A 15,176-nucleotide genomic window follows, 5' to 3' on the forward strand; every position below is an offset into this window, starting at 1 on the left:
GCTGTATCTTATTGAGCTAATGAAATGAAATGTAGTTTTATATCCTACTGTTCTGTATCTTATTGAGCTAATGAAATGAGGTTTTATATCCTACTGTTCTGTATCTTATTGAGCTAATGAAATGAAATAGAGTTTTATATCCTACTGTTCTGTATCTTATTGAGCTAATGAAATGAAGTAAGAGTTTTATATCCTACTGTTCTGTATCTTATTGAGCTAATGAAATGAAATGGAGTTTTATATCCTACTGTTCTGTATCTTATTGGACTAATGAAATGAAATAGAGTTTTATATCCTACTGTTCTGTATCTTATTGAGCTAATGAAATGAAGTAAGAGTTTTATATCCTACTGTTCTGTATCTTATTGAACTAATGAAATGAAATGTAGTTTTACATCCTACTGTTCTGTATCTTATTGAGCTAATGAAATGAAGTAAGAGTTTTATATCCTACTGTTCTGTATCTTATTGACAAAGAAGCATCAATTGCTCCCCATGGTCTTCCAGTCCCTGAGTTGGGAAGAATTTCCTCCCCGGTTAAGAAGCAGTGGTCACTATAGAAATAAGTTTTCTACTGTCCAAAGGCTATTGATTATTGAAAGCTCTTAATTGACCATTTACAGACAGTAAGTTATTTATGAGATCATTTCAGAAAGATTTATTCAGCCATTACTATAGTAATTTTCATGGTTGTCGTGGTATATATAACTCAATTAACCCTTGCTGTCAAAATAGGCTATCTTGACTTGGAGACACTTTTAGCTTCCATTTACACCATTCTGATTTTCTACTCTTTGTATGTGTATCAGAGACACTTATAGCTTCTATTAACACCATTCTGATTTTCTAGTCTTTGTATTTGTATCAGAGACACTTATAGCTTCTATTAACACCATTCTGATTTTCTAGTCTTTGTATTTGTATCAGGGACACTTATAGCTTCTATTTACACCATTCTGACTTTCTGTCGAGGCTTATGATTGGCTGTATTCGCTTGCCTACAATCCAATCAAATGGCTTCATCTACAAACTTCTGTGATACAAAAAAGGTGACCATTGTAGTCAAGGTATAAGTATGAAGTTTGTTATAGCTTGACATTGTTAAGATACAAGAAAGGTGGCTATTGCAGTCAAGGTATAAGTATGAAGTTTGTAATAGCTTGATATTGTTAAGATACAAGAAAGGTGACTATTGTAGTCAAGGTATAAGTATGAAGTTAGTAATAGCTTGACATTGTGAAGATGAGTTTTCTCCCTGGACAGAACACAAAGTGACCACTAACTGACCATTGAAGTGACCAGTGGATGACCATCATTACTGTGATAGGTCTATCAATAATTGATTGAAGAGAAGGTAATATCCTGATACCACCCCTCACTAGGGAGATCAACATGTCATTTAAAGGAACATGTCCATTAACTTAATTGTTGTGTCCCCCCGGGAGATTTGGCCAATTGGAGAGAGCAATTCATTTTAACTGAAACATTTAATGAGGCAAGCTTGTATTGAAGGAATTGTAAAGAAGTTTTCTAAAAATTTGTATGTGTATCAGGGACACTGATAGCATCAATTTACACCTTTCAAATTTTCAATCAGATGTCTGTGGTTCCTGCAATTACAGAAATGCTCTTTTTGTCACTATTGACGTCTGATTGAAAATTGGAATGATGTTAATTGATGATATCAGTGTCCCTGATACACATAAAAAATTTAGAAACTGTTTCTCTGTAAAACACTAATCACCTTGAAAAAGTCATCTCTCCTCTGTCATAAACCCAAATAATTCCAGCTGTAAATGGGTACAGATAATCTAGGAAAGATCAATGCCTAGAGGTTTGGCCTAGGACCAGCGGGTAGAAAGGATCCTCATTATTCCAGTCAAACCAGCTGTAAATGGGTACAGATAATCTGGGAGAGATGAATGCCAAGAGGTTTGGTCAAGGACCTGCTGGTAGACAGAATCCTCATTATTCCAGTAAACCCAGCTGTAAATGGGTACAGATAATCTGGGAAAAATCAATGTCAAGAGGTTTGGCCAAGGACCAGCTGGTAGAAAGAATCTTTGTGAACCTAAGTTATTAACTTTGTAAAATATAGTTGTTTGTTTCTTACCATGAAGTCGTGGTCTTTGACTATTCGTTTTGTTATTGATACCAAAATGGCTAAGTCTTATTTTGACATCTCTAATAAGAGAAGTTTATTCTCAACCTACGATCATTTTGACAGGCACCATTCATCACCGTAAACGTATAGGATGGAACTCTCCCTTTGGAATTACAGACGTCTTTCATTCCTGCTATGATAGCTTCCAATGAATTCAAAGAGCAGCTGGAATGCCAGGAACCCTTTGTAAGAATCTGGCAGTGCCATAATTAACTTTCTTAGTTCTGCATGTTTAGAATTCTCCAAAGTCTTAGGTTTATTACTTGACATGAATTGAAGTTTTACTTCCTTTGTTTCTGTCCTGATTTCCCTCCTGTCAGTGATATAGGTAAGAGAGACTGACATGGAAAAAGTGTCTAGTCGTGCGGATGGGACAATAAACCAAGGCCCTGTGTGCTACAGGCTGTACATGTTAAAGATCCCTCAACAGTTGAAAATCAAAAGATAGTGAACCACAGCCATATACCCCCACCATGGCATGCGGATGGTAAATATTAAAGATTTTGGGGCAAGGGCAATTACTCTGCTTCTAACGGTCGAAAATAGCTCAAATTCGAACTTGATCTTTGCTTTATGAATATGTATACACATGTCGAATTTCATTTGATTCCATCAAAAATTCTAGTTTTTAGAGCAAACGGTGGTTGACGGACGGACCGACAGGGGTGCCGACAATATACATCCACATAGAGAGATGTGGACGTATAAAAAGAGCAGTCTAATACCGCTGTCCTGGCAAAATTACCCTCATTGCACACTGCATGGCGTTGTCAGTCTTTATTAGCCCATTTGGTAGGAAAGTAGGATATAAACCTCCATTCATTTCACTTCATTTTTAAAAAATGACAGACACTCTCCATTATATGAGTAAATAAACAAGGAAGAAATTTCCTCATTGCCCACTTCATGGTGCAGAAAAGTTGGACGTAAAACATTGAGTGAACTCGGTGAACAGAAGTAATGAAACTGGCAAGAAATTACCCCATTGTCCACCACCATACCATACCTAATTAGGTACAGAACAGTTGGACGTAAAAGTCCATTTCAATTCATTTGTAACAAACGACAAATACTTGGCTTTACATGAACATTAAGTGAACTCAGTGAACAGAAGAAACGAATCCAGTACTCTAACAAACCTACTGGACACAAATAGTGGACATTATTGATTTTCTGTCACTGCTGCTGGACATGATCTTTCTTGCGTGGTTCATTTCAATGAAACTTTGAAGCAAGTACAATCAATCTATTAAAGAGTTTACAGAGTTGGTAATTTGTGATAAGTAAGTTGGATAAACTATTTAGAATCAGTTTTCATTGTTTTTCTGGACGTTTGGTTCTAAATGTATTATATTAACCAGGTAAAGATGGATTTTGTCTTTGAATTTCTTTTTTGTATTTGATTTTTGTATTTGATTTTGTATTTGATTTGATTTTTGTATTTGATTTGATTTTTGTATTTGATTTGATTTTTGAATTTGTTATTTTTTTTGTCTTTGAATTTCTTTTTTGTATTTGATTTTTGTATTTGATTTTGTATTTGATTTGATTTTTGTATTTGATTTGATTTTTGTATTTGATTTGATTTTTGAATTTGTTATTTTTTTTGTATTTAAAATTCTTTTTCTTAGTTGATGTTCTTTTTGTATTTCCTTTTTGTATTTCTTTTTGTATTCCTTTTTCTTTTTTTTCTTTTCTTTTCATTTCTGATTTTCTTTCATTGTCTTTTTTGTATTTGAATTTCTTTTTTGTATTTGAATTTCTTTTTTGTATTTGAATTTCTTTTTTGTATTTGAATTTCCTTTCATTTTGCTTTTAGTATTTCAATTTCAGAAGTACTAGAAATGTACGAAAATCACATAATTCCTTTAAAAATATCTCAAACTAGGAATTTTACTCACTATTTCTATAGATGTCTTTTCTATATATGACAGAGTCTCAAGAAAAGACAAGTCGTCATTTTAACTTTCGAACGTAGATAATTCTAGATACACATGGATTTGAAGGCTCAAATTTCGACAGTGAGCTGTGAACACTATTACTGATTGACTTAACTAAAAAATTTATGATTGGTTAAAGAAATGGTGCATCTGTCTATTTAATTACAGGATCTGATCTGGACAGGAAGCGATATTTAAAAGTGTTAATGTGAAAATTGGACTTTTATCGCACCTCAGATGAATTAACAGTTTTTTTATATAAAATTGAAGTAAAAATTAAAGAGGCATTCTGCTTTTTTTTTAAAAACATTTTCATTATCAAAAATGTCGTAAATTATACCTGAAAATATTTCTAAAGTATGTTATTTATATCTATGTATCTACTTGATCAAACTGAATTTGTTTTAAAAGGGTTGATTAAAAACGGTTAATTAAGCAATGGCTTTTTAATATTTAGTTGAAATCTTTAGAATACGTAGGAGATATATTTCTCTACAATTAGGCGTTTATTTTACTTAAATCCGTACAGTAGTTTTCTAACAGCTTTCAAAAAACATAACGAACTTAAAAACCTTACGTAATGTTTTTAAATATTTTTGGTGTTTAAAAATTAACGGCTGGATTTTTTTAGTTAAAACTTTCAGATACGTTAAAGGGCACATTTCTCTACATTTTGGTGTATAGTTTACACTAATTTGTGCAAAAGAATTTTTTGGCCTACAAAAAAAGAGGAATGTCGCTTTAAGTGCATTATTTTAAAGTTTGTCATTTTGAATTTCCTTTCGAGGTTTTTGACTTTTGAAATGAAAAGGTTAAAGTTGTTTCCAGAAATTCTATATAAGGAAATGGATCTTATTGTTGTATTTTTAGATTATAAAAACAGGTTTCCAGCTGTTCATATCACTTATCAGATTAAAAACCTGATGTGAAGTTTGCCTACGATTAAATAGGCAAAGATGACTACTGTATGATTTCATTGCTATTTTCCATTAGTTTATTGTCATTTTGTAAAAAGGTTTTCGTAATTTTTTTTATGTATATCAGGGACACTGATATCATCAATTTACACCATTCCAATTTTCAATCAGACGTCTGTGGTTCCTGTAATTCTACTTGAACTAAGTGTTAATCGTTATCAAACACTTATTTTTCATGGAATTGCGGCACCATAAAAATAAAATAATTCACTTTTGATTTAACTGTACAAGAACCTGGTGTTTCTTCTAAATATTTAACAATTCTAATAGAGGGCAGTATTGTTATTTATGTGGTAAATTTCTGAAAAAAAATTGGAAGCGAGATGGATTGTCGTCTGTTAGGCAATTAGCTTCTGTGAGTTCGTGTTCCAGAAAAATTCTGATGGCATGGCCAGTGCCTCCGAGAGTCAACCTGGTATTGTACCAAGTCACAGAAGGGCATGAGGAGTTGTGAAATTTTTAAGATAAATCATTTCTTATTTTTCTGATGCCATGGCCATTGCTTTCGAGAGTGTGAATTAGGCAAATAGATTTTGTGAGTTCACATTCCAGAAAATTTCTAATGGCATGGCCAGTGCCTCCTAGAGTCTACCTGGTATTGGCTTTCAACCCCTAGTACCAAGTCAAAGAATGGCATGAGGCGTTGTGAAATTTTTAAGCTTAATCATTTCTTATTTTATGATGCCATGGCCATTGCTTTCGAGAGTGTGGACTTAATGTTTCTTTTTTTCTCATTTCAGATCTTCAATATGAGTGAGTCAGATTGTTCACACGACGGCGTTCGAGACGTACTCCAGGTTCTTCAAGTGAACATCACCTTCAACAGCAGTCAGTGTCCACAAGTTCTTCAACCCAAAATCGTGACCCATTCTCAGTATTTCTACTCTTATTTCACTCCTGTCATCCTCATGATAGGACTCACAGGGAATCTTTTGTCCCTGCGCGTGTTTTTATCCAAAAATATGCGTAAATTGTCGGCTAGTACGTATCTCGCCGCCTTATCCACCTCTGACATCTTGGCACTCATTTTCTATGTGTTAGTTGATTGGTTAAAACGAGGATTACCAGCCTTGAACCCTGACCTTCAAGTGACCTTTCTAGAGACTAACGTGACTTGTCAAGCGTTTCTGTACTTGTCCTATCTGAGTCGCTTTTTATCTGCTTGGTTCATAGTGAGTTTCACAGCCGAGCGGTACATAGGAGTGTGCTTACCCTTACAGCGGAAAAATATATGTGGTAAGCGCTTTTCTCAAAAAATTATATGCACGTTGGTCGTGTGTTCAGCTTGTATAATGATGTACAAGCCTTTTTTAAGTGGAGTATACCAAATTAATCACACGAAGGTGAAAATGTGTACAAGGGATCCAGAGTTATCTTTTCCTGTGTTTATTTTGGACAGCATCTACGCAGTGCTAATCACTTTTATTCCATTTATAATCATCACAGTGCTAAACACTTTAATTATGCGGAAATTATTTTTACGGAACAAAAAGCACCGGTCGATCAAAATTATTACGGAAGAAAGCATCATCAAATTGGAATTTACCATTATTTTGTTGGTGATATCGTTTGTGTTCATTGCGTTAAATTTGCCATTTTTTTGTGTATGGTGCCGTCAATTTCTGCTGTCTGTTTCTGCAACCATGAACGAACATGCTCGCGATTTTGACAATATGCACGGACTACTTCTCATAACTCGTGTGATTTTTTACCTGAACTATTGCGTGAACTTTTTCTTGTACAGTGTGACAGGGGCGTATTTTCGAAAAGAATTGCGAATTCTGTTTTTTTACAAATCCCCGGCCATGAAAGACTATCGACGCTACAGCCACTACACGACAACGCCAAATTCTTGGGTTTGACTAAGAATTTGCTGCTTAAAAGACTTGTTCATTTTGAAGCAAAAACCAGAAGAGTTGCCCCTAGAAACGGTTTGACGATTGGTTCTTGGCAGCCATTTTGTCAAAACACATTTGTGCATACTGTTACAGACACATAGTGCTTTAAGTTGGTATAGAGACAGATTTTTTGTGAAATCCAGTGAAACCTTGTTTGGAATGGAATGTGAACACTCTGAAAGAGATATTGTGTTGGCAAACCGAATGGAGTGATATCAGGTGTCATAAGAAATGCTTGAGTTTGTAGTGATTAAAATAAATTCAGAAGTGCTCTGCATCTTTTCTGGATGGTTGGAAAAAGTTTGGAGTCAAATTGAGTGGTCATTTGGATTCTTGAAATGAGCCATTCCTACTCGAGGAAATCCGACATCTTTTTCAAGAGAAAATTTGGTATTCCTGGAGCACAGTGTTTGGTGTCATGCACTTCAGAGGAGTTAAATGAACCGTTGGATTTGGATTAGATGGTCTTTGGATTCTTCTAAAGGAGTGACTTTGGATTCTAAAGGAGTGACTTTGGATTCTAAAGGAGTGAGTCTTCAAGAATTGCATTAGAATTCTTTCTGGAAAGGCTGTCTTTGGATTCTTCTAAAGGAATGCCTCTGTAAGGCTGTCTTTGGATTCTTCTAAAGGAATGCCTCTCTAAGACTGTCTTTGGATTCTTCTAAAGGAATGCCTCTGTAAGACTGTCTTTGGATTCTTCTAAAGGAATGCCTCTGTAAGACTGTCTTTGGATTCTTCTAAAGGAATGCCTCTGTAAGACTGTCTTTGGATTCTTCTAAAGGAATGCCTCTGTAAGACTGTCTTTGGATTCTTTGAAAGGAATGCCTCTGTAAGACTGTCTTTGGATTCTTTGAAAGGAATGCCTCTGAAAGACTGTCTTTGGATTCTTTGAAAGGAATGCCTCTGAAAGACTGTCTTTGGATTCTTCTAAAGGAATGCCTCTGTAAGACTGTCTTTGGATTCTTCTAAAGGAATGCCTCTGTAAGACTGTCTTTGGATTCTTCTAAAGGAATGCCTCTCTAAGACTGTCTTTGGATTCTTCTAAAGGAATGCCTATGTAAGATTGGCTTTGGATTCTTTGAAAGGAATGACTTTCTGACTTTGCCTTTGCATGTTGTGAACTCTCTGAAATGTATCGTTTATGTGTGCACCCTTTTGCTTCAAAATGACAATTTTTTTAAGCAGCTTTTATTCTTAACTATTCCTTTGCACATCTTTCTGACCTCATGCTCAAAATAGGACTTTAATATCCAGATAGAGCTCAAAATAGGACTTTAATATCCAGATAGAGCTCAAAATAGGACTTTAATATCCAGATAGAGCTCAAAATAGGACTTTAATATCCAGATAGAGCTCAAAATAGGACTTTAATATCCAGATAGAGCTCAAAATAGGACTTTAATATCCAGATAGAGCTCAAAATAGGACTTTAATATCCAGGTAGAGCTCAAAATAGGACTTTAATATCCAGGTAGAGCTCAAAATAGGACTTTATTATGTGAAAAGAGCTCAAAATAGGACTTCAATATGTGGACAAAGCTCAAAATGTGGACAGATCGCGTAACAGGACTTCAAAATATAGCATTCAATATCTGGATGTTGACAGCTGAAATCTGACTCGTAGTTTTGGTAAATTACTTGCCTTATGCTCAAAATGTGAAATTTCACGTGATTTCAATGTGTTGACTTCCATCAAATTTTTCAAAGTTTCATTATCAAAATTTGACTTATGCTCATGGGAATGTTTCTCAATATTCGTCTGCCTTATTAAAGGGAGATAACTACATTTGAGTTTCTTTGATTGGTGGTTGACTATATAAAAACTTATTTAGCTGTTGTTTAACATCTAATTATTTGATTTACCAGCTAAAAGAACTTCATTTAAAGAGATTGTAAAAAGGTTTTCTAAATTTTTTATGTGTATCAGGGACACTGATAGCATCAATTTACACCATTCCAATTTTCAATCAGATGTCTGTGGTTTCTGTAATTCCACTAAAACTAAGTGTTGGATGACGTAACTAACTGCTAAAAATTTATACTAGCATATACAGTTAAGTGTTTCTATATTTACAGGAGCCACAGACGTCTGATTGAAAATTGGAATGATGTAAATTGATGCTATCAGTGTCCCTGATACAGATATAAAAATTTGGAGAACTCCTTTACAATCTTTTTAATATATTTTAAATAAGCTATGTGGACTCTCAAGATTAGATTGTAGACTACAAGCTGCAGATAGAGACTTGAAATTGAAAATATTTCTGAATTATCCCAGTGTACACCTTATTGTATGTTTTAAGGGCTTTCAATACATATATTAACTTTTGTAGATTTGTTTTTCTAATTTAATTACTTTTTATGTTTGTAAATGATTTCTACTTTAAAGTTTTCATATTAACTAATTTAGTTTAAAGGGACAGATGCGCCATTATTTGACCAATCATACTTAAGTCGCAGAAACTGGAATTTTTTAGCTTAGCCAATCAGTTATAGTGTTCACAGCTCACTGTCGAAATTTGAATCTTCAAATCCATGTGTGTCTAGAATTATCCGTGTTTGAAAGTTAAAATGACGACTCGTCTTTTCTTGAGACACTGTCATATATAGAAAAGACATCTATAGAAATAGGAAAAGAAATTCCTAGTTTGAGAAATTTTTAAAGGAATTATGTGATTTTTGTACATTTCTAGTACTTCTGAAGATTATTTACATATATTCAAGACTTAAATCAAGCCCCCAAAATGGTGCATCTGTCCCTTTAAGCAACCCTCACACCAGTTGTGTATGGTAGTGAAAAATGGTGTGATGGCACATCTTTTTTGAGTATATAGAACTGAAAAAACTGCAAAAAATAAAGCAACAGGAAAAACACCCCTCATTTCAATAATGACCCTTCCCAACTCTCTTTCATAAACATTACCAGCGTGCATTTGTGGGAGGGTTCACATGAGGTCTGGGGATGTCATCTTGCCCCCATTTTCTCAACAAGAAAAAAATTGGTCATTTATGTTGAATTTTTCATTGAATTCTTACAACCAAAATGATTGCAAGATTTTTTGAGAAATTGACGGGCAAATGTTCCATTGACACCCCTTCACCTGATGTGAACTCTTCCAAAAATGCATTATATTTAGGCATTTGACAGCGGGATAGAAAGGTCCATTATTCAAACTAGGGGTGTTTTGCCTGTTCCTCTAATTTTTGTTCTCTGTACATTCCGTGAAATCTTCATCAGGGCTATTTTGATCTGTCAAGGGTGTATGAGCTTTTTCAGTACCTAACCCTTGATCACATAGGCTACTATTTTCAATAGAGATCATTTTACATTTAAAATATAGGATGTCAAATCTATCGATGAATCTAATTGGTCAAGAACTAAAATTTCAACCAATCGAAACTAGTATAGGCTTGTGCTTGTCTTAGGTACAGACACCAAGCCGACTCTCGAAAGCACTGGCACAGGCATCCGAATTTTTCTTACCTTGAGGAGGATTCAAACCCACTGCATCTTATTGCCTAGCAGACAATCCAACTCACTACAGACTGAGCTATTCCACTGCTGTGGAGTATATTAGGTAGTAACATTGCGGTAAAGTTATGTTACGAAAGCACGGGCCCAGGAAGTGTTAGGGTGATACAAGGCTTGTGTGATCAAGGGACAGAGATATTTGTACTCTTTGTAACATCATCGTTGTTATGTTCATTTATACAAACATTCTGTTCACCTGATTCCAATCTTTTATATAAATCATGAAATAAACTTATTTAAATTCACTAGATATGTGAACTCTCTGAAATTAATGCGAAGTTGACTTACCCAGTTCTGAAGAATGGTGCCAAGTGTCCCAGTTCACTATCAACAGACCCTTTAACTTAAATTCTCTATTAAACTTTATTAGCTATGTGAACTCTCTGAAATTAATGTGGAGTTGACTTACCCAGTTCTGTAGAATGGTGCCAAGTGTCCCATGCTCTTATTCACTATCAACAGACCTTTTATCAGCTTATGTGAACTCTCTGAAATAGAATATATTTTGCAGAATAGAATCCAGTGTTCCAAAGATGCAAGCATGCTCTAACTAACTAGCAACAGACCCTTTGGCCTAAGTTCTCCATCAATTCAATTAGCTATGCGAACTCTCTGAAATAGAATCTGATTTTGAAGAATAGTATCCAGTGTCCCATGATCTAACTGACTAAGTTTTGTAATGGAAAAAAGGATACACATGCAGTGTGTAATGAGGGAAATTTTACCAGGACTGATGCTAAGCCTTTGTTTATTGTTCCCCTTGACAACTAGATGCTATTTCCATGTCAGTTTCTTCAACCTGTATCATCAGATGAGATGGGAGGGGGGTGGGATGGGATGACTAGGTTGAAAAATTCGCAGGTATTATCTCGATCAATACCAGAATGAAATCTTAGACAAGAGTTGTGAATGACCTTTGGTGTAGGCTATATCATCAGGTGAGGGGTAAGTAAGTGCTCCCCTACGCCCCACCCTCACTCCTTTGAAAAAGGTGATACACCTTTGGTGTAAGCTCATCAAGTGAGATGTAAATAAGTGCCCCCCCCTCCCCCCTCCTACAAAGAATGGTGATTGACCTTTGGTGTAAGCTGTATCATCAGGTAAAGGGCAAGCAAGTGCTCATATTGACATATTTTGGCATATTTCATTGACATATTTTAATGACATAGTTGAATGACATATTTTGGCATATTTCATTGACATATTTTGGCATATTTTAATGACATATTTTGCCATATTTTAATAACATATTTTGGCATATTTCATTGACATATTTTGGCATATTTCATTGACATATTTTGGCATATTTTAATGACATACTTTGGCATATTTTAATGACATATTTTAATGACAAATTTTGGCATATTTCATTGACATATTGGGGCATATTTTAATGACATATTTAGGCATATTTTAATGACATATTTTAATGAAATATTTAGGCATATTTTAATGAAATAATTTGGCATATTTTAAAGACATATTTTGGCATATTTCAATGACATATTTTGGCATATTTTAATGACATATTTTGGCATATTTTAATGAAATATTTTGGCATATTTTAAAGTCATATTTTGGCATATTTTAAAGACACATTTTGGCATATTTCAATGACATATTTTGGCATATTTTAAAGTCATATTTTTGCATATTTTAAAGACATATTTTGGCATATTTTAAAGAGATATTTAGGAATATTTTAATGAAATATTTTGGCATATTTTAATGACATATTTTGGCATATTTTAAAGTCATATTTTGAAGACATATTTTGGCATATTTTAAAGACATATTTTAATGAAATATTTTGGCATATTTTAATGAAATATTTAGGCATATTTTAATGAAATATTTTGGCATATTTTAATGAAATATTTAGGCATATTTTAATGAAATATTTTGGCATATTTTAATGACATATTTTGGCATATTTTAATGAAATATTTTGGCATATTTTAATGAAATATTTTGGCATATTTTAATGAAATATTTAGGCATATTTTAATGAAATATTTTGGCATATTTTAAAGACATATTTAGGCATATTTTAATGAAATATTTTGGCATATTTTAATGACATATTTTGGCATATTTTAAAGACATATGTAGGCATATTTTAATGAAATATTTTGGCATATTTTAAAGACATATTTTAATGAAATATTTTGGCATATTTTAAAGACATATTTAGGCATATTTTAATGAAATATTTTGGCATATTTTAATGACATATTTTGGCATATTTTAAAGACATATGTAGGCATATTTTAATGAAATATTTTGGCATATTTTAATGACATATTTTGGCATATTTTAAAGACATATTTAGGCATATTTTAATGACTTATTTTTGCATATTTCATTGACATATTTTGGCATATTTTAATGACATATTTTGGCATATTTTAATGACATATTTTAATGAACAAGTTGTCTTTAAGTATTTTTTATTCATTAATCTATTTTTTTTTTGCAGACAAAGACAACAGTTTTGGTTTCTCCTATTAGACATTTGATCAATCACATAGATCTGTGTTCATTACGATTACAACCAAAGGTACTTGACAAATATTTTGTTTTAATATCCAAATGTTCCTTAATATTATTGTGTTTTAATATCCAAACGTTCATTACAAATATTGTGTTTTTATATCCAAATGTTTCTTAACAAATATTGTGTTCTAATATCCAAATGTTCATTAGCATTATTGGGTTTTAATATCCAAATGTTCCTTACAAATATTGTGTTCATATATCCAAATGTTCTTGACAATTATTGTGTTCTTATATCCAAATGTTCTTGATAATTATTGTGTTTTAATATCCAAATGTTCCTTACAAGTATTGTGTTCTAATATCCAAATTCACTAATGAATAATGTAATAACCTCTTTGTTAAACTTATGTAATCTACATATGTGACACATGCATAAGGCGGAGCTTAATATGTCACTCAATTTGTAGCAGATTAAAGACACTTTTTCATTGACAGTTTAGTAAATGAATAATACATTGATATCTTTGTTAAACGTAAGCAATCTATATATGTGACACATGCATAAGGCGGAGCTTAATATGTCAATCAATTTGCAGTAGACTTAAGACACTTTGTTATTGAAAAACACTGATAGCATCAATTTACACCATTCTAATTTTCAATCAGACGTCTGTGGTTCTTGCAATTCCATTAAAACTAAGCATTTTAGTTCAGTGGCATATAGATATTGTTTTGTGCCAAAAATGGAAATTTATGGGATACGGTTTAAGAAATTGTGTTTATTTTCATAAAATTTAATTTTAGTTTGTTATTCCTATTTAAGATTGTTATTTTGTTGTTACTCTTGTATTTGTTATCGGGAGCCGCGGTGGCTCAGTGAGTTAAACGCTTGCTCACTAACCTGAAGGTCCAGGGTTCAATCCTGGCATAGGTCGAGATAATACCTTCGAATTTTTCAACCCGGTTTCCCCTGTCAGTGATGTAGGTAAGAGGGGCTGACATGGAAAAAGAGTCTAGTCGTTCGGATGGGACAATAAACCGAGGCCCCGTGTGCTACAGACTGTGAACGTTAAAGATCCCTTGACAGTTGGAAATCGAAAAAGAGCAGGCTAATGCCGCTGTCCTGGCAAAATTTCCCTCATTGCACCCTGCATGGCGTTGCCCGTCTTCATTAGCCCACATGGTGCAGAAAAGTAGGACGTAAAACACCATTCATTTCATTTTTATTTGTTATCTGTTTTATTTTTGCTTGAATTTCTAATTTGACTTTTCTGGTATTCTAATTTCAAATTTTGATTTAAGTTATTTTTTTTTGTTTTATTTTAATATTTCATGTTTCTTTATGATACTTTTCGCATTTGATCTGTTTTTTTTATTTTTGCATCTTAGAATTTTATTTTAATTATTTTGTATTGAAGTTACTTTGTAATTTATTTTACTGGTTTTTATTTTTAAAATCCAAAATAAAACTTGAAAATTTCAATCCAATCTTTTGAAGATATCCCTAAATATTTCTCTGGGATGAAAAATTGGCAAACTTTTTAGGGTTTTTTTTACAGGCTTACCCTATATTTGGACACCAAGTATTTTTAGATTTAGGGAAGTAAGGATGGTTTAGTTCACTTGCTTCAAATCTTCAAATAGTTTGGTCCAAAAGTCAGTTCAAAACTGTCCAAAAGGGGTGTAAGGCTGGTAGAATTCAATGCTTAAAAGTTTGTCAAAGACACAAATATCCAATTTTTCATGAAAATAAACGCAATGTTGAAGAGACAAACTGAAGGGGCTTTAAAAATATGCATAGATAATGCATAATTCCAACTTTGAAGAAAGTTGATGAAATTGTCCTATTTCCCAATCTAACATCCCTTAAAAATAGAATAGACCCTTCTAAATACAGTGTTCATAGTGAACACTACTCACTAATCAGGTCATTGACCTAGTGAAGTGAGTGATTTATGAATACCTACTCACTAGAGTGAGCTGATTTAGAGAAGAGCTCACCCCATTTTCAGGTTAAAATGTACCTTTTTGAAAATTGGTGAGTACTAGTGAGTAGTGTTCACTACTTTTCTGGTTAAAATGTCCAATTTTGGAGGGGGTGAGTAGATTTCGAAATCTACTCAGTTTCAGTTAACTGTTAGTGAGTACTGGTGAGTAGTGTTCACT

General features: G+C 33.3%; 1 protein-coding gene across 1 annotated transcript; it reads left to right on the top strand.

Annotated features, from left to right (window-relative positions):
• Nucleotides 1-5,830: 5,830 nt before the first annotated feature.
• Nucleotides 5,831-6,943, top strand: LOTGIDRAFT_130696 (hypothetical protein; the record flags this gene model as incomplete). Its single annotated transcript, XM_009065745.1, has 1 exon — nt 5,831-6,943. One exon carries the CDS (start codon nt 5,831-5,833, stop codon nt 6,941-6,943), a length of 1,113 nt encoding a protein of 370 aa, XP_009063993.1.
• Nucleotides 6,944-15,176: the final 8,233 nt, after the last annotated feature.

The sequence above is a fragment of the Lottia gigantea genome, assembly GCF_000327385.1.
Source record: "Lottia gigantea unplaced genomic scaffold LOTGIsca_70, whole genome shotgun sequence".
NCBI lineage: Eukaryota > Metazoa > Mollusca > Gastropoda > Lottiidae > Lottia > Lottia gigantea.